Genomic DNA, 20683 nt, shown 5'->3' with positions numbered 1-20683 from the left:
GACACCAACCTTTTAAACTAGATGTACCCCTACACTGAAAAGTGTAAATGCACTGTTTATACTTGGCTTAAAAGTATCAAAATCCAAAAAGGAATTATAATAATCTCTTAAATTTAGTTATTAATTCAAACAAGCCTAAATTAAACTGAAGCAGCAAACTATAGAGGGGGAAAATTAAGTCTGTCTGGTTGCACAGAAACTCCATCCAAAGCTCCTCACCAGGCTATTGTTACAAAGTTTACAACAATTAGAACCAGCTCATTTCATGTTTATTCTTGGAAGGCACAACTCAGAGTTAGCTGCTTATTGGAAATAGTAATTTTACAAGTTAACTCTTTATTAAATGTCACAAACCCCAGAGTGGGTTTGTACTGTAATTAGACCAAAAGGCATTTCTTACTTTAACAGTAAAAAGACATTTTTAATGTAACAATATTTCAGATAAAATATTAAATGTTTTTATAACAAAAAAGATGCAAATATTCATTAAAATTGCAATACTTAGAACACACACAACACCTTTTACTTTCAAAGTGCTTTACAACCATTTACCAAATAATATCTCACAACACCCTTGTGAGGAAGGTATTACGCACCATTTTACAGGTGGGGAAATTGGCAGTATGTGATTTACTCAAGACACAAGAGGGGGAATCGGTAAAACATAAGACTAGAACTCAGGAATTCTTGGCTTCCAATCCTGTGCTCAGACCATACATCTCAATACAGTTGTTACTTTTAATTTTGTATAAGAACACCAAAAAAGTTGTTCTAATAAGAGGCAGCCTCCATATAATGATTTGGGTACAACAGGATGTGCAGAGGTTTTGCCTTATTTTTAAGTTTGGTGCAACAGCAAGAACCACTGTAAATAACACTAGATTTCCCCATTCAAGAACTGACCAAACATAGATTTAATTAATTTATGAGATTATCATTGTCATTAACTATTTATGTTGCAAGAGCACTTGGGGCGCCATTCATGGATCAGAGACTCATTGTGCTAGGAACTGTGAACAAAGCCCCAAAAGATGAACATTTTAAACTTTTTCTTTCATCTTGCTAATATAATCCATCCTGTTCAGATCAAGAAAAAAGCCTTTAGATCTAGTACTTATGTATTTCAACTACTCAAGTAAAAGAAATGAAATATAATTAAAATGTTGGCAATTAATGTCCAAAGAAGAATGTGTATTTCAAAGTACTTTTGGGAATTGTTCCTTGACACAAAATATTATTTGGACCTGATATTTGATGTAAGTTTTCTTTTTATTGTTTTGTCTATTTTAAACTTGATATTACCTCCAGAAATACATAAAAAAATTGAGCCTGGATTAAGATAATTCAAAACTGGCTATTTAGCAACTTCTTTTCAATAATATAAACTGAATGAAAGCAAACATTTCTAACTACAAGACCATGAATATAAGTATTCTCTACTCTTGTTTTTTTGAACAAAGTCCACTTTTACTTGTTTCAGTTTTCCTGTAAAGGTCATGTGCAAAGGGAAAAATGGGGTTGTGCCCTTTTTTGCTTTTTTATGATAAAGCCTTGAATATTTTTTCTGCTTGTTTTTTTTCTTAAGCCTTAAAAGGATGTCCATTCTTATTTCCTTTTTTGGTGGTGGACTTCTTGGTGACTCAGATGTGCATAGGAAACTTATTCAGATAATAACTGAATGGGTAGGGGTATTAAATCTTTCCAAAAGTCTCTCAAGTGTTTGAAATAGGTGTAAACATAAAAAACCCAAACTCGCAATTTTAAGCAGTCTGGGTAACCATGTCCTGTCTACTAATAAGGTTTCATTTCCTTTGGCCCTGTCTACACACTGAGTTAGCATGCAGCAAGCCAAAGAGTGAATCTACAATGCATCACCTTAGAATCATAGAATATCAGGGTTGGAAGGGACCTCAGGAGGTCATCTAGTCCAACCCCCTGTTCAAAGCAGGACCAATCCCCAATTTTGCCCCTGATCCCTAAATGGCCCCCTCAAGGATTGAACTCACAACCCTGAGTTTAGCAGGCCAATGCTCAAACCACTGAGCAATCCCTCCCCCCCTTGCTGTGTAATGTCCCATGTGGACACTTGTACCATTTAGTGAAGGTCCTGGAGTGTGGCTTAGCAACTATGCTTTCAAACAGTAGTGTGCTAACCCACACTCCAGGACTTTCACCGTGCTACACTGTTTGTAAGGGTGTCCACATGGGACTTTGTTGTGCTGCAAGCTGATGTGCTGTAGCTTCCCACCTTGGGTTGCCCTGCAATAACTCGCCACATCTATGATCCCTTTCTATCTTTGTCATAATCGTACTAGTTCCTCCACTGTCCATTGAGTCTGTCACAAAGTCTAGATTTCTAAAGTAAAAACAAGCAGGAAAATATTTTCAAAGAAAATCTCCACAAAACTTTCAGACCTACTACTGTAGAAATCAGAAAGAGGAAAAAAGGGCACCAACCTATTTTTCCCTTTGTACATCACCTTTAAAGTAAAACTATAAGAGAGAACTAAAATTTGACTTTTGTTTAAAAAAGAAATTGGGTGAAGCAGAAGCAAGCGTACCGGTGAAATGTTTGAGGGGGGGAAAAAAAAAAAGATATGAGGGCTATGGCCTACTTTCCATGTGCTGATTTGAACTACACATTGTGGGCACCACCTAGTGGAGACAGGGAGGATTCTTCATCTTGCATTCTTTATTATCTTTATCCCTACTACTGTACGACAGGGTGCTTCTTGCCCAAAGGCAATCCTCCGCCTCCCAGACCAGAGTCACCTTGACTTGAGAGGGTGAGCATGCATCTGAGCTGTTTCTCAGTCCCTTTGCAATGAGAATGTAAATACTGGTTAAAAAAGTTAACTGGTTAAATGTTTAAAATTGTATCATTTAATCGGTTAACCGTTAACCAAGGTTGCTCTGGCTGGCCTGGCGCAGTCCCTCTGGCCAATGGTTAAGGTCTGGTTAACCGATAAGCCTAATGCTTAGGTTAACCTTTTACATCCCTCTTTGCAACCCTTATATTCACGGTTGGAGTTTTATCCTGAGTCTCTCATGTATTGTTTTTTGAAAGCCCAGCCCGGGGAGGCCAGTGGTGGTGACATAGGGCTCTCAGCTTCCAGGTGTCCAAGCTCAATCGGTTTCTCGCAGCTGGCTGCAGGGAAAATCTTGAGCGCAGGGCCGAGCAGAAGGCGAACCCGCCATGGGCTACCCAACGAGCTCCTCGTGCTGGCTGAGCCCAGGGCAGGTTCTTGGGGGTCGGGGGGAGAGGTTGCAATTTTTTGACCAGACTCACTCAGAGATGCTGCTTGGTTTAGGCCACTTCTTTCCAACGCTCGCTCTCCCCCAGCCCTGGGGCTGCCAGGTTAGGGTGACCAGACAGGAAGTGTGGAAAAACCAGGGTGGGGGTGGGGGGTAATAGGCACCTATATAAGACAAAGCCCCAAATATCGGGACTGTGCCTATAAAATCGGGACATTTGGTCACCCTACCGCCAGGCCGCACCACCCACAGCTCGGGCTGGCCTCGGTGCTCGGACTGTTACAGCGCCCCGGACCACGGGGACCACGCGGGAACTGCTGCCCACAGGGCACGGGCACAGCCGCCTGGGCCTGCGCCGGCTTTGTCCCGTCCGTCCCCCACACGCCACCCGCGCTCCGCCCTACGCCTCCCTCTCTGCGTCCCCCCACCTCTCACGCCTCGCTCCAGTCCGAGAGCCGTTAAATTACCCGGGACCATTTGAACAGCCTCATAGGAATAATCCGCTCGCGCAAAACGCTGATTGGGTGATCTTCTCGCGCGGTTATTGGCGGAGGCGGCAGAGGGTGGGTGGGGTTGAGTCTGCGTGTCAGGACCTACTCACTTTCCTTGGAAAGGGAGGGGGGAGCAGACATCCATGTACGATGGTTTAACCCGTCCCATCCCCTTCCCAGGCTCGAGCCCTCTGGCCAGGCCTCTACCGCCGCACGCGCGCGCCCCGCCAGGACCCCGCGGGCTGGCAAATATATTGCCTGAGTCCAGGAGACAGACAGTTGTGGTGGGGTTCCTAGGGCGCCCCATAATGCGGCCCAGCGCGCCTACCAGATTTTTGTGAGGAGCCGACGCTCTGTTAGCCGATGCTACCCTTTCAGTCCCGAGGGTCCTGGAGGGATTTCTCTGCTGGCGTTTGCTCTGGAAGGCCGCACACGCCCTGGCGCGAGGGGGCAGGTGTCGGGTCCTGGGGCTAGGGAAAACCCGCCAACTTTCCCGTTGTGGGGAGCGCGGGACTGGGGCGCCCTGTAGTCGCCATAGCAACCAGGGAGGGTGATTCTGGGAGAGCATGCCCCCTCCCGGCGGCACCGGGGCCAAGCGAAGATGTAGCGGGTGAGGAGACGCGGCGCCGGCAGGGACCCTCCCCCCGGGAGTCAGGGGACTCACCCCGTCCCTTGCGGGTCAGGAGCGGGGGAGGGGGAGAGGGCGCCTCCGCTCACCTTGGGGCCGGTGGAGTTTGGGGGTTTCCCCGCCCGCCTCAAGATGTGCCTGGGGAGCCTGTAATTCCTCCCCGGGGGGAGGGGGCATGGCTGGAATAAAGGGCTTAGTCTGCTTTAGTCTCGCTCGCTGGGTGCGCCAGGGGCCCTGCGGCGCGGGGCAGCGGCCGCTTTCCCGCGTCGGGGCCGAACCCCGCTGCAGGCTCGGGTTGTTAGTGCTCGCAGAAGGTGCTGTCGCTGGGCGGGCTTCCCCGCCACTGAACCCCCAACAACAGCCCTGCTCTCGAGAGCGGGTCAGGCAGGCTCCAGCCCATTCGTCCCTTGGCCTCCCTGCTGGAAATGCCGCACGGGCACCAGGCGGTGTGGACCGTGTCTGCTGTGAGGTGGGCCCGGTCTTCTACACGACACTGAAACGTCAGCGTAGCCCCTTCCAGGCAGGCCCCTGGACACAGAGACGACCTGGCTTTGGTCGTTTCCAACCCCTGCCTAGATTCGGAGTGCTGAAGGTGGAACGGCTCTTGCCAGTCCTCTGAGCCACGCGGGCCACTAGAAAGTACAGTCATGAACTTTTACTGCATGCATGGCCGCTTCCCATAATAAAAGTAAATGTAACATTATGTATTTGACAGGTGTTACTACCGACTGCAGCTTTCTGTCTAGGGTGATCTTATTCCCCGTCCCCATTATTATTTGTGAGTGAGGAAAAAATGCCAGGTGTATTACCAACTGACGCTACTGGGCTTTTGAGAGGTAGCCCGTCAAAGAAAAACAGGCTTTCCCTGAAGCTTTTCCAAAAAAAGGAAACTAAAAGAGCACTGGATTTTACAGATTCACAAGAAAATGAACAAAAGAGTCCAGAATACAGAGGCTCAGAAATGTATGTAAGAGAAGATTTTCTGATTATAACCTAGGTCAATGCTAAACGTTCTAATAAGTATTTTTATTTTATATCAGAAATAGTTTGTTTAATAATGGACAAGTGGGAGTAAAAACCATCTTAATAAATGGATGTCTTATCAACCTGGCTCTTGAAAACTAAACTGTTATGCTTACTGTACTGCTCCAATAGAGAGTAAATGTCACAAAGCATATTATAATGGAATGCTTGAGTCGGTTTCATCTAACTGAACTGATTTTGGTACTTGAAACCTAATTTAAGAAAATGAGAGGTGACTGAGTTTACACTTATTATGGATGTTAACCTTGCCTGTAGAATGTCTTTTTAACTTGTGGAGAATGTGATCAATATACTAAGCTAACAAAGGATACTTATTCAGATTTACATACCAAATTATTTTAAACAAATTGATATTCTGGCTTTAAAGAATTTGCAAACAACAAACCTGTTTTTCAAAATGAGATTGAAGTGAGCCTGGGCAAGGTTCTGGATTTTAAAGTCCTATTTCTAGTACTTGTACAAGCATTGGCAGTCCCAGTACTAGCTTTCTTCCATTGCATTTCACCAGTGTCCTCAATTCCAGAATGAGGCTTCCAACTCACTTCCTACCAGCTAATGAAGAGGGTTAGATGGGAAAAGGAAAATTACAACTGCACTGATGACCATTTAATGCGTTTGTTCTGTTACACCAGTGGAATGTGTTATCAGTCTAATGCTTCTACATTAGCTTTTGGTTGCTTCGTTGCATAATGGACTGAGTCTTGCCCTTGGGTTTGTGTGCAGGAATTTCTGTGACGATAAGCTTTTGGTGATGGGATGGGGAAGGGTTAGAATGGAAAGTATACACTGTGGCATTTTTCACTTAGTGCTGCAGTAACTAAGTCTATGAAAACTCAACCGTTATAGAAGAACTTGTAGGATTTTTTCCATATTTGTTTGAAGGACTTCAGAAAAAACTGCCTGACCAGGTGTAGCACGTACATAGGTGTCCTACCAAATTCACGGTCCATTTTGTTCAATTTCACAGTCAGAGGATTTTAAAAATAATTTTCATGATTTCAGTTATTTAAATCTGAAATTTCATGGTATTGTAACTGTAGGGGTCCTGACCCAAAAGGGGGCTGTGGTGGGCAGGGTTTGCAAGGTTACTGTAGGGAATCATGGTACTATCACCCTTACTCCTGCACTGCTGCTGGTGGTGGTAGTGCCTTCAGAGCCTGGCAGGCGGAGAGCAGCAGCAGCTGCTGGCTGGGAGCCCAGCTCTGAAGGCAGTGCTGCCAGCAGCAGCGTGGAAGTAAGAATGACATGGTATGGTATTGCCACCCTACTTCTATGCTGTTGCTGGTAGGGTGCTGCCTTCAGAGCTGGGCGCCCTGCCACCCTGCTCTGAAGGAAGCGCAGAAGTAATGGTGGCAATTCTGTGACCCCCGCCACAATAATCTTGCAACCCCCCCACCTTCCCCAACGTGCTTTAGGTCAGGACCTCCAATTTGAGAAACGCTGGTGTACCATGTGAAATCTGTATAGTATAGGGTAAAAGTACACAAAACATCAGATTTCATGGGGGAAACCAGATTTCACGGCCCATGATGCGTTTTTCATGGCTGTAAATTTGGTAGGGCCCTACACGTGGGTATTGTACTATTCCTGGAATATCTGTGTGCTTATTGCAAATCTTTTTGCATAAATTCCTAGAAAATACTGTTTCTGTTGAGTGGTTCCATCTTTGCGCATACAGCATAGCACAAGTTTCAAAAACTGGTAGTTTTGGTACCATCTATGATCTGTTGACAGTATACAAAGATTAATTTTATATAGTAGTGTAAGGGCCAGATTTTTAAAGGTATTTAGGCACCCAACTCCCTTTAAAAATCCAGCCCTAAGTGTTAAAATATGTTTTGTAAGAAGTTAATAATGTGAAGGACAAACACTTCAAAAGGTCAAGGAGATGTATATGCATGTGTTCTAAGATATTTTAAAAAAAAAAAGCCTTGCTTTCTATTACATACTCTCTTCTCTGTTTAATAGTGATCAGGTTGTTCCTGCAGCACAGCCTCCTTCACCCATTAGTTGTGAGAAAAAAGACAATATGCTGCCTTTTGTGGGCTTGAACAATCTTGGCAATACTTGTTACCTTAACAGCATACTTCAGGTAAATTCATATTTTGGGGATTGGAAAAGATATTTGTGTTGTTGTTGTTAAACATTTTATACAAGCATTTTAGACTCCTAGTTTGACGAAGTATTGGGTAAAAATGGGACTGAAGGGAGATACCACACACTCAAGGCAGCCAATGGTGCACATGTATCTATATCTACTCCTGCTCACGTGCAGGAGTAATTGTTTTATAAAGAAATTACTGCGTTGCCCTAAAGGTTTGCTTCCAGGATTGGGCATGAGTTGACCAGACTTGTTCTCTGACCACACCACTTTCCTCGTTTTGCGTCATTGTGCCAAGTTGGGTGCACGAGTGGAGGCAGAACTTGGTGGTGTAAATCGCTTTGTATTCTGCAGAGGGATGCAGATTGCCCTTTAATTTAATAAAGCAAAGTTCCATCCAACACTAATAGTTGGAATATTCTAAGGGATGCTATCAAGTAGTTGAAACTCTCAATTTTATTATTTGTTTTCCAATTTATGAAATTTAAAAAAATAACTAATTTGAATCTCTTAAAACTGAAGCACTCCCCTGCAATGTTGGAAACTCTATCTTTGTACTAGTGCAGGAAACTAGAAAGACAAACCGATGACTAGTCACTTCTCTACACAAGTTTAAAAAGTGTAGTAAAGTGAAAAAATAAACAGTATAAGTGATGAAAATGAAACAACTGTTTAGTTTACTTTTCAGTCATTCATGTTAACTGACTTATCTTCTATCCCTTTAACCACTTGGGTGGAATTTTCAAGTGCCTAAGGGAGTCAGTTGCCCAATTCTTATTAAATTTTGAAGCTTTAAAATCACTGGGAGTTGGACATCTGACTCCCTTTGGCATTTTAAGTATTATTAGTGAGACTTTTTCATATTTCCACCTTAGTTTTAGTTAGTGGAGATAACTATATAAATAGTCGGGGAATTCAAAAGTAAGCTTTTCACTACAGCTATGCATTCCTGAATATCAGCAGTATTTACTCTCACTGTACTGTAAAATGAGTGTTGAGTAGCAGGGAGAAGTTTAACTTTTGAAGGATGGTCTCATGGTTAAATTGTTGGGCTGAAATTTGGTAGACAAGGTTCCCTGATCTGCAACAGACTTCCGGTGGATGTTGGATTAAGCACCTAATCTTTCTTCCTCAATTCCTTACCTGTAAAGTGGAGATAGGAAAGAATTATCTCACAAGGACTTTGGGAGGATAAATTCATTAATGTTTGAGGTATTACGGTGTTTATGACCTCCATTTCCTCAAATGCCACAGTGATTAGAACCACATAAGTACCTAGGTAGAACTTCTTTACCTTTGTGCTTAAGTTTTTAACACATTTTTATATATACATAAAATATTGTTTTTAAATTGTACTCTACCTATATTTGCAAAGTCTGGACCATCAAGGTTTCTGCATCCTTGCGTGCTGTGTAACAACCTAGGAGATGCAGAAGCAGATCTTGGCCTATGTGCATGGACTTTAATATTCGTTTTAACTTTAGTTTCATGTACAACTTTTGCTAACTTTACAGGTTTTTTTTCTTTTTTTTTTTTCTTGTTTTATACTGCTGCTGCTAGGTGTTATATTTTTGCCCTGGCTTTAAAACTGGAGTGAAACACTTATTTAACATTATTTCAAAGAAGAGAGAAATGTTAAAGGATGAAGGAGAACAAAAGTCAGACAAGGTAAATTTTATATGTATCATTTGATCTTTCTTTAGCTGTAATTATGCATAAAAGCAGCATAAATTAAAGTGTCATATCTTGGTATATGTAGGGGCACACAGTAAAGAGCTTTCTTTAACTTCCTGTTGAAGAAAATTTACCTTTATTATAGTGGAATAATTTTTGACTCATTTACAACTTATAACAGTGCTCTTCAAAGTTATTTCTGGGAGGTTTATAAGTAAGACTGCAAGTCTTTCACGGAGGTCACGGAAGTCAGATTCCGTGACTTTCTGGGACCTCCGTGACTTCCGCAGCTGCAGCGGCTAACCTCAGAGTGGCAGCAGGACCCAGGCCGACCCCCGCCCTAGAGTTATTTTGGGGCTAGAATATCCAGTGGAATCTGTTCGTTTTTCATATTCACTTTCTACAGGCAAAGAAGCAATATATTTAATGTTTCAAGAAGCACCTGCTTCCATCCCTTTAACTGATAGAAATGCTGTCAATGACTGACAGAAAAGGGATGAAGGAGGCAGGGTTAAAAACCTTCAACTGTTGTATTCAGAGGCAAAAGCTCAGCTATTGTCTTTTCTTTTATGATTACAGGGAAGTTGTAAAGAAGATCCTTTGGCAAGTTATGAACTAATCTTCAGTTTGCATTCCTTGATTCTTTCAGTGGAACAGCTTCAGGCCAGCTTTCTATTAAATCCAGAAAAATATACAGATGAACTTGCTACTCAGCCAAGAAGGCTACTAAACACACTTAGGTATAAATAATCTTAAATGAAATGTCGGAATTTTCACTGAAATTTGAGCTGATTATAATTTGTGTATTACAATTTTAAGAAAAAGTTGGGGGTTGATGTTCTTAAATTTGATACACCAGCGTAGGAAATGTGTTGTTTTTCCACATTCCATGCAGGGGATTGCATCAGTTCTGCTGCTCAGTAGAATTCTCTAGCAGCCACATAATGAAACTGATATAATCCCAGTCAATTTTACTGTGGGAAGGTGGCCCAAGATAAAATTTGTGCATCTACTGTTTCAGCTATCTCTTGTCGTATCAAAGTTTAGAGCTAAGATTACAGGCCTTGATCCTGTAAGGTTCTGAGTACTTTGGCCCAGATCCAGCAAAGCATTTAAATACGTTTGTCACTAGAACTACACAAATGCTTTAATTTAAGTATGTGCTTAAGTGCTTTGCTGGATCAGGGCTAGAGTGCTCAGCACCTTGCAGGATTCAGTCTGTGAAATGGCCATTTGCCCCTAGCCTCCTTTCCATGGCTACCTGTGGTACATGGACCTTCTCTTCAGGCCTGGACTTTTTATCCAAACATCCCTAATTTTGAATCTCAAATCATATTATAGTTAGCTACTTAGTAAATAGTCTGCAGTGGTGAATGTCTATTTTTTTATTCTTAATCCAGTGCCGAAGTAGTTCTTAAAACTGCTCTGCTTTTTGTCAATTGTAGCACTTAATGGGGATGGGCATTATTAAATAATTGAGGTAAACTGATGTTGTTTATTGATAATACACCTGGACATTGATCTTGTGGTATTGTTCTATCACAGAAAGGCAGTGTCTAGAAAATAGAGAGGGGACACAAGGAGTTAGGAATGTGGGTTCTATGCCAGACTGCCTCCAAATTATGACATTGGTCAAGTCAATTCACTTCTTTGGCCTCAGCTTTCTCATCTGTAAAATGTCCAGAAACATTTATTGCACATGAATATTGTGAGGTTGTGTCTGTATTTATATATAGTCTTTCAGTTGAGAACATAAGTGTTTATAAACTAATACATCTGTATCAATCCTTTAGTATTAGTTTCTTAACGTCTATTGGAAAAGGTAGTCTTATGTTCCAATATTTTCATCCTTTTGCGATTAACACAGAAGTGCTACACAATTTTGTATTAGTTCCTGAAACGATCAGATCCTTCCTCTTTGACTCTTCTTGTGTTTCCACCCCAGTCTGTGGACTCTCTCACTGCCAGATGTAAATTAAAAATATAAAATCTGTGTAGGAGTTCCATTGTAACACAATAACTGATCAAGTGGTAGTCTCCAGCTGTATCATTTCAAAACTATATAACACTTCCCTTTTTCTTTATAGAGAACTTAACCCTATGTATGAAGGATATCTGCAACATGATGCCCAGGAAGTATTGCAGTGTATTCTTGGTAACATCCAGGAAACGTGTCAGATATTGAAGAAGGAAGAATTGAAAAATATGCCAGTGGAAGAGCCTGTAGCTCACTTGGAGAAGTCTAATCAAAATACTGAAAGCAATGGCATTAACAGCCCTGTTGAGGAAAATGACTATGCAACAAGCAGTCACACTGCAGAGGGTTCTGAAGACAAACTATCCAAAGGAATTGGGAAAAGGAAAAGTGACACTGAGAGTGGGAATGCAAAGAAAAAATCTAAAGTATCCAAGGAGCATAATGCAGTAGAGGAAAATCAGAGACAGACCAGATCAAAGAGGAAAGCAACAGCGGAGAAACTAGAAAATCCTACGGAAGCCATTGATAAGTATTCTATTGAAAATGAGATTGCAAAGCCAACACAGAAGAAATCACGACTTAAATTAAATTGGTTTAAGTCTTCAGGCAAACAACCCAGCATTCTGTCTAAATTCTGTAGTGTCGGAAAGCTAGCAAACAACTTGGGATCCAAAGAGCAGATGAAAGAAACTGATGCCTGGGAGATTGAAAAGGCATCTGTAAAGTGTGAAAATGGTAATATAAAAGAATACTGTGAACTTGCATCCCCTGTGGAAAGTGCTGGTGAAAAAGGAACTGAAAAACCACTACAAGAAGGTTAGTAAAAGTGTGGGCTTAATGTAAACACAGTAGGACTAAGAAACCACTACATCGGGGAAGTTGGTGCTCAAATACCATAGTGAGGATATGAAATCTATTTTTCCTTAAATGGAAAATTTCTACACCCAATGTAATCCTAGATTTTTTATATATATATATAAAAAATACCTGACATACAGATGTATCTAAGACATAGAATAATAATTAGAAATTAAAGCATGAACAGAAAATAAGGCTCATTATAGTAATGCAATGTAAAAACCTTAGAAGAATGCCAAGTTTATACTTGTATTACCTCTTGCTAATTTATAATGTAGAATGTGGGTTGTGAACTTGAAAAGTCCACAAGTGTTTGTTCCGCACAAGAGAATTATTTATCATTAAGGTTAATGCCAACATATACACAATCCATGAATGATACAAAACAAATTACCCAAGCTGAGACATTTTCAATAAAAGGATAAATCTAGAATCTAATCTTAAAATAAAATTTGAGTATTTCAAGATCAAGATTTTTTTTTCATATGCTTTATTCAATATACAGTCGTCATGTGCTGGTTTTTATGGTCTGTTAAATATTATAATACAAATGAAGGAATGTGAATATCTAAAACTGAGACCAAGTCTGTTGTGCTTAATGCCAGTTCAGGAAGAATAGTACCAATAACTGTCCTTAATGTACTACTCTGAATAAGAACTTTATTTAACTTTTTCTAGGTTCAGAGTTAGCTGTTTTTGAATTAGTGGAGAAACTGTTCCAGGGTCAGTTGGTATTGAGAACACGATGTTTGGAGTGTGAATGTTTTACTGAAAGAAGAGAAGACTTTCAGGACATCAGTGTCCCAGTACAAGAAGATGAACTTTCTAAAGCAGAAGAGAGTTCTGAAAGTAAGTAACAGTAAAGGGTCACAATATACATATCTGATTCATACATTTATAGTTTTGGGGTGCCCTTGATGTTTATAATGTTACTAGAAAATGCTTTTGGTCCTGGCCACGTCAATATCTTATGATTTTCTTTAGAATTGGAAACCATAGCCTTGATAACATGGATGGATCCAAAAAGCATTAAAAAAGTTATTTTAAATTCACTCTCCTGATATGACACAGGTGCTTGCAATCCTTTTATTCATTTGAATGGACACTATCAACTTGAAAGAGCATTTCTATCTGGATTTTTTTTTTTTTGCCTAATGTATTTATAACTAACCCTTCAGAGTAAAATGTTAGGGAAATATTTTTTTCCAGCTTGTTTTGTGCATCTAACAACTTGGTGTATATAGTCAATTTTAGTTCCTCTCTCACAATTGATCAGTTTGATAATAATGATCGTGGGCCTACCCTTTCTCCCTTGTTGTAAAAAATCCTTTTAAGGAGCAAGGAAGTAGAAAACCCCATATCTAACCCTTTGAGAAAAAACAGGATATATACTGCATGAAGCATGCTCAAACTTTTTTTAAGTTTCAGTTTGAAAATGTAAATTGTCATTGTTCCTTTAGAGTGTCACCAAGATACTATGCATTTTATATTTTTGTGTATTTTCTCTCTCAAATTATATTGGTGTTTCTTGTATGGTGTCCCTAAGGCTACTTCACAAGTATCGATGATTCATATTTGTTTTATGTGAATTTTCCAAAACTGATGCACGTATATATTAACACACTAAAATTTATTTCAAAGTTGTAAAAACTGATTTTAAAAACTTCTAAATTCAGGGTAGTAAAGAAAAGGTTGTTTTAACTCCCAATGATGTAATTTGGGGGAGATTTTACTTTTCCTGACTTCCTATTACATTAGGTGGGGAAAGATGAAAATATTAATGTTGAATTAAAATAGACTAAACCTAATTCCAATTAAGTTTTCTTTTTTAAAGATTTAAAAGTTACTATCACTGCAGATGTTGGCAGTGAAGCTTTTTAATATATATATTTTTAAATCTGGTTTAAAGCTGTGAGTGCAAGCCAGACATGACAGGGAAGAGAACTTGCTAGTTATTTTGGAAACCTACCTACCTTTTAAAAATGGGCCAAATTCTGCTCTTAGATACGTGTGCACAATTCCTAGGGAAGTCAGTGGGAGTTGTGCACTTGTCTTATCTCAGCCTTTGAAGACCCTTTGTTTAAATCTGAAATACAGCAGCACACCAACTGTTTTTCAATCTGAGTTAATCTACATCCTGGGTAGTATCTCTCATTTTTGCACTTCCTGAAATTCAGTGAGCAGAGATGATTTGCTTATCTTGGTTTTCAGTCTATTTGGTGCATTTTTAATATTCTTAACTTTAATACTAGTTCTTGCAAGTGTCTTAACTTTTATAGCTTTGTTTTAAAATTCTTGTGGTATATATTGGAAATGTAAATAACTATCTGTAATAATTCTCTTTTGTAGTTTCTCCAGAGCCAAAAACAGAAATGAAGACCCTAAAATGGGCAATTTCACAGTTTGCATCAGTAGAGAGGATTGTGGGAGAGGATAAATATTTCTGTGAAAACTGCCGTCATTACACAGAAGCAGAACGCAGTCTTTTATTTGATAAAATGCCTGAAGTTATAACCGTTCACTTGAAGTGCTTTGCTGCTAATGGTTTAGAGTGAGTATTGCAGATAAACTATATTAAGAAACAGTGCTGCTGGAAGAGAAACCTTGCCAAAACAGATGCAAAAGTTTAAATAACAAAACTTGTTTGTAGCCTGAATTTAACTTTGAAAAATCCCTTGTGAAAACAGGAATACAAGTAGTTTATTATTTAGCTGTTTAGCACAGGCTCTTCATATTTTAGCAAGCCACAAAACAATTTTCTCAGTGTTTAGATTACCAAGTTTTGTAATACCCTTGTGAAAGCTGGCGAAAATATTCTCAATGTCTCATGCCAACATTATTGTTTTTCTTGTGTTCCTAATGGAACTTGAAATTTTTTTTGGAGGGGGGGGGAGAGTAAAACTTGTTTACTTGCTAATATCAACTATGGGGATAGGGATAGGTTAACTATTTCAGGATAGGTAGTTAAAGCTACAGAGCATAAAACTGGATTTGGCAACTGTAGATGGTAGAGATTTTGTCACTGAGGGAGTAGAAGACATTTTAGAAAGGAAAATATTGGAGATTAGCCTCCCAAGTTCAAAACATATTTTTAAGGTATACCAAATTTGGACCATAGTAATTTGACTATGTCTTTGACTTTTAAAAAACTCAACTAAATTAATTCAGTTACTATAAGTCCCATTTATGTCCATACCTGTAGCTGAGCATTGGCAATATGCTCTTATACTATGTAAATCTTTATTTTGCTGACAAGGTTACCGTGCCTAATTTCAATATCTACTTTTTCTTCCAAATTTATGAATGTGAATAAAAATATTATAGCAAATAGAAATGAATATGAATAGCACAATAACAGTACACATCTGAGAATTGGCTACAGCAACATACTTAATACAATTGTTTTGGGAGTAAATTGGAAAAGCGCTTGAGCAAGTCACAATAGCACTATTCAGATCTCTGTAGAGAAATAACCTTAAGGTGACAGAAGGCCACATCTGAATACATTTTCATTATATTGTGAAATGTATTAAGGTTATTTGTTGTAATCATCATCCAACCACTAAATTGGAAATTTAATGATATAGCATTACTGAGCTCACTTACAGTTTTTCATATGTTGAAACAACATATGCAGATTTGATCTGGCTTTCCAGCCCTCCCAGTATTATAAATTACAAGTGATTACTTTCCTGCCATCTGCATCATTTCCTCAGGAAGCAGTAAACGGACAAACTGCTTATTGTCTCAATATTCCACCACTTTACTTCAGTCCCAGAACATGTTCCTGCCACTCAATACTGCACAGAATCAGAATTCAAGATATTAAATGAAATTACCCAATGTTACAACTTCACTTACTGATTTAGGATGTTTTAGAGGTTGAAGCATGATGCCTGGGAATCAGGAGATATATTCTGTTCCAAAAATCTGTTAGAAGCTTCCTGTGTGACCTTGAACAAGTCACTTAATTTCTTAGGGCTTTAGTCCCGATCTATAAAATGGGGATAATATAAAATGGGGATAATGAATCAGACGGAAGAGCCCATACATTTCTGATCCTTCTGCAAGCAATTCAGAAATAAAACTATAGGGGGTTTTTGTCACAGGGACCCTCAATATTTTTGATCCTCAGTTTGTTTATAAGCTTAAACAACACTTTGTCTTCCTTGAGGATTTAGTTAGCAATTTCCAGGTGACATAGACATTTTCCAAATGTCGTATCTTTTTTTCTTCTGTCCTGGTGATCTTCAGATCCTCACTCAAAAATATTCACACTTCCATCCAGGCAAGTGATGCTATTTTGAACTGAATCCAGTCTCCTCATTTTCCCTTTGAACGATCTTGAATGCTTTCTGCAAAGGTATCGTCAGCCAAAGTGCAAGGAAGTAAGAACAGAGATCAAACTTAATACTGGAGTCAGGGATGCAGCTGAAACTGTCTGGAAAGTTTATTCTAAGGTTCCACTTTTTGGTTTCAGCATTTTAACGTGGAATAGCAATACAATATTGAAATCACTAGGCTTGGAAGAACAAAAGACACCTGCAAAACAAACAAGAACTGCCTAAGACAGTGAGCCAAAACACTGTCTTAGGTCACACCCATTGAGAGCCTTTCTAGTTTATACATGAGAAAGTCAGCTCCTTTCTAATCTGGCTGGAAGAAAAAAATAGGACAACAAGAGTGAAAGCTGAGCAATTGAGAGAAGAAGGGATTTTTAATCACTGTTTAAAATTTTGGATTTTTAGTTAACATCTAGTTAGTGCCAATAATTAACATTTTAGAGAGAGGAAATCTTGGTTAAAGATTCAGTTTCACCCTTCTAGTTAAGTTGTGTGTTAATACACATCCCCCAATAATTTTTTTAGTGATACTGGGGAAGACCAGAATTGACATTCCTATTATTTATAAGTTATAAAACAAGCAGAAAAGTTTTCTGTTGTTGTTTAAGTGTCTATACATTGGAGTAGCAGAAAAAGGCTAGAAACTTCCCCCCCATCATTTGTAGGTCACACAAAGAAAAATGTGAAATGATGTAGTAATCTAACTTTACCATTTTTCTTTCAAAGGTTTGATTGTTATGGTGGACTGTCAAAGATAAATACTCCCTTATTGACACCTCTTAAATTGTCACTAGAAGAATGGAGCACAAAGTCTACTAATGATACCTATGGATTATTTGCAGTAGTAATGCACAGTGGCATTACAATTAGCAGTGGACACTACACTGCCTCTGTCAAAATTACAGATCTTAATAGTTTAGAATTAGACAAGGGCAATTTCATCACTGACCAGATGTATGAAGTGATTAAGCCAGAACCACTGAATGAGGAGGAAGCAAGAGCTGTTGCTGAAGATTATGATGATGGTGAAGTCTCTTTTAGAGTCAATGGAAATGCACAGTCAAGTAAAACTTTGAGCAAAAAGAATATGGAAGCTGTTGGACTTCTCGGAGGACAAAAAAGTAAGTCTGACTGTGACTTGTACAACAACAAAGCAACTAACCCTGATAAGGTTGTTAATACACTAACTGAAAATAAAAATTTTGAGTCTACCAGTACTAATGGGATCTTGGAGTTTGATAAAAGTACTGAAAATGGTGATCAAAATGGTATAGCTTTCAGTGGACTAGAAAACAAAGCTTTGTATGTGTTACAAAGCTTGAAGGAATATGAGGGAAAGTGGTTGCTTTTTGATGATTCTGAAGTGAAGGTTACAGAGGAAAAGGACTTTCTGAACTCTCTCTCCCCTACATCGTCATCTACATCAACTCCTTACCTTTTGTTTTATAAGAAAATTGTAGAGTGATACTGTATTTTGTAAATATTACAGATTTGCATACATCTGTTGATGTGCTTTTTGCATCAAGATTACCTTGATGTAACAGCTGTTTGTCTTTTGAAGCTACTGGATGATATTATTATAGATCTTACAATTCTGTGTAAACAGCACAATTTGAATTAACAAACCATGTCATAGAACTTTAACTCCTACTATAACTTCTGTGCTGCGGACTAGTGATGTCACCTTCTAGGAATACAAATCTGTATAGATTCTTAAGATGTCCAAAAATACAGTCGTGGCTTTTAAATAACTAGTTCTGTCACACCTGACTTGTGTATTATTAGCTTTTTTTTTAAAAAAATAAAGTTATTTGTATTCACATTCTGGAGTAAATTTATATTAACTACTAAAACTCATCAGAGGTTGTGTATTTTTGTAACACTGGAAGCAATATTTCATATCTAGTCTTTGGGGCATCAGTACAGGGCACAAAGTAACAGCTATAGCTTATTGATGACCTTCTTCCCCCCCCACCCCACATATCTTTGCTGTGGTGTTCAAAGTACAAAAACTAACGAGGTCTTGTTAACTCATTTAGTGGATTGGAAGGAGTGGTACCACATCTTAAAGTTTAACTTAATAGTGGATGTGATGCATACTAAGATTCTTTATATTGCAAGTATTAACTGATTCCTGTTCTTAAAGATTTGAATGAGCAAACCTGCATCTGTTTTACATAGGTGTTAAGTGGACAAAGTGTAAATATGTGTGATATTGTAGGTATACCAGATGTATTTGTGGGAGAAAGAAAGCAATTCAAATTGCTGATCTGTATGCAGTGTAATAAAGTATTTTGTATTTTAAAAGCCTTCTAATTTGCATATGTGTTTGGGTGGATTAAGAATTGATCTTATTACCTTAACAGACTAATTTGTACTAAGAGCTCACTGAAATATGGGAAAACTAAAGCATTGGCTTGATAGTGTGTGTACATAGATGTATGAAATAAAAACATAAAATGATATGCATTAATTTTGTCTGAGATGAATAGATCAGATTATGTGTTTGAGAGCTTCTATAGCTCTGGCATTACTCTCTCTCCAATAGTATGGCACAAACACATTCTGCTTCTTTGATCTTTCCTCAAGGGATAAATGTTAACTAAAATTGCTTAGTTATGGCTTTTACAATAACAAGATAATTACACTGGACAAAATTTAAGCCCTTATGTGAACAGCATTTCTGATCCATCTCTTAAGTTTTAAGGCCTACAGTAATTCATATGTTAAACTGTCAATAGTCAAAGGAGTTTACCAATAAACTTTAGGAAAAAGAAGAATAATTTGTCCCAATTAGGACTAGGGTGTTTGCCGGCAAAGGCAAAGATTATTTTGAATAGGTGCTAGAAGAAGTCACTTAAGGTAAGATTCTGCTGTTGTCTGCCAGAGTCTGCCAGAGCACCTTAGTAGTGTTCTGGATCGTTCTTATTAGGGGCAAGGCCACCGTAGATGGACCCTCTGGGGCAAGGATGTCAACCATCAGGTCTGACTCTTCCGTGACTTCCTCTGCCTGGAGATTCAGGTTTAGGGCCACCCTCCTAAGAAGGTCTTGGTGTCCATTGCCGGAAGTGGGGTGGTGGTGCCCACCACCGCCTAGTCTGGCGAGGAGGAGGCACGTGGGACAGGGTCTTCCTGCCCTTCTGGCTCTCTGGAGGCTGGGTCAGGTACTTCAGAGCCCCCCGGGTGACTGGAGGTGGCTCCAGTACAAATGATGGTGCTGGTTCGGGCGCTGCACCTGAGTGTGACAGCCCAAAGTCTCTGTCTCGGGCGGGGTCCCACGGAGCCCTGGGGGTGTGGCAAGCCAGCAACGTTGCTGAGTCGCCTGTGCCCGACTACTGGGGGGGCAGAGCCCAACAGTGCCAGGGAGCGGTACCAGGGTGATGGTGAGCGGTGCCGTAACATCATGGGCTTGCCGCGATGAAGAAGCAGGGGCGGTGCCGCCATCACCATAGGCAGTGCCGAGATAGATGCTGCAGCCAGTGCCAGCGTCGGAGCTGCTGACAGGGCCTGAGCTTGCGGAGCTGGAGCTCGCATGTGCGGGGCTGGGGTCTGCAGCATCATGGCAATGAGGTCCCGTGCAGCCTCCTAGGTATCCGGCGTGGAGGGGAGGTCAAGCTCTTCCTCCAACTCCTCCCAAGTTGGGGAGTCCACCAGCACCGGACTCAATGGTGCCGGGTTTTGAGGTCCAAACCGTGGGTGTCCCGCTGGAGGACGCATCCCGGTGGAATCCCCTCGTGGCTTCTTGACTGGTGAACAACCCCTGTCCGTCTTCTTTTTCTTATGCGGCACTGGGGCCTGTGAGAGGTGCCACCTGGTAGCACTGGCCTTACGAGCTAGGGAGCAGCGCCGTGCTCCTTGGAGGAGTCTTTTCTCGGTGCTGGGACATCCCTCGCCGGGGCGCTGTGCACCGATGATGCAGGTGCTGTTCCGGTGCCAACTGGGGACGGAGGGCTGACTCCATCAGGAGGAGCTTTAAACAATAGTCCCACTCTCTCTTAGTCCTGGATCTAAAGCACCTTCAAATTGGGCACTTATCCGTCTGATGGCTCTCTCCTAAGCACTTGAGACAAGCAGCATGCGGATCGCCTGTGGGCATAGGTTTCACACACCTCTCGCATGCCTTAAACGCCTGTGACCAAGGCATGCCGCGGTGCTTGGGGAAACCGCCCCAAAGTAAGCCCAACTAACTACAAACGACTATATAACTAATAACTATTTACAACTAAGAAAAGGGAACTACGAGGTAGGCACTTGCGAATGCAAGAGACTGAGCTGCTCCAATGAGGGTCACTGGTGGTAAGAAGAAACTGA

At 40.4% G+C, this 20683-nt stretch overlaps 1 protein-coding gene across 3 annotated transcripts; it reads left to right on the top strand.

Moving 5' to 3' along the window:
- Positions 1 to 4177: 4177 nt before the first annotated feature.
- On the top strand, positions 4178 to 19114 carry USP1 (ubiquitin specific peptidase 1). Of its 3 annotated transcripts, none has more exons than XM_084637486.1 (9): positions 4178 to 4356; positions 5090 to 5337; positions 7387 to 7510; positions 9080 to 9187; positions 9773 to 9933; positions 11281 to 11987; positions 12708 to 12878; positions 14379 to 14580; positions 17099 to 19114. In XM_084637486.1, the coding sequence occupies exons 2-9, from the start codon at positions 5168 to 5170 to the stop codon at positions 17835 to 17837; spliced, it is 2382 nt and encodes a 793-aa protein (XP_084493612.1). In that variant the 5' UTR covers positions 4178 to 4356; positions 5090 to 5167; the 3' UTR covers positions 17838 to 19114. The 3 variants fall into 3 exon arrangements, with proteins under 3 accessions (XP_084493612.1, XP_084493613.1, XP_084493614.1); XM_084637487.1 differs by lacking the exon at positions 4178 to 4356 and adding an exon at positions 4405 to 4424; XM_084637488.1 differs by lacking the exon at positions 4178 to 4356 and adding an exon at positions 4617 to 4843.
- Positions 19115 to 20683: the final 1569 nt, after the last annotated feature.

This window comes from Lepidochelys olivacea (genome assembly GCF_965140295.1).
Source record: "Lepidochelys olivacea isolate rLepOli2 genome assembly, chromosome: 8".
Classification (NCBI taxonomy): Eukaryota; Metazoa; Chordata; order Testudines; family Cheloniidae; genus Lepidochelys; species Lepidochelys olivacea.
The sequence above is the reverse complement of the archived record's forward strand: the minus strand, read 5'-3'. Positions and strand labels throughout refer to the sequence as shown.

Excerpts from the sequence above, each read along its gene's own strand:
- USP1 (XM_084637486.1), top strand. The coding sequence starts at position 5,168 with ATGCCAGGTGTATTACCAACTGACGCTACTGGGCTTTTGAGAGGTAGC. Across the intron at positions 9,934-11,280 it reads AGGCTACTAAACACACTTAG|AGAACTTAACCCTATGTATG; the intron begins GTATAAATAATC and ends TTTTCTTTATAG. Across the intron at positions 14,581-17,098 it reads TTTGCTGCTAATGGTTTAGA|GTTTGATTGTTATGGTGGAC; the intron begins GTGAGTATTGCA and ends TTTCTTTCAAAG.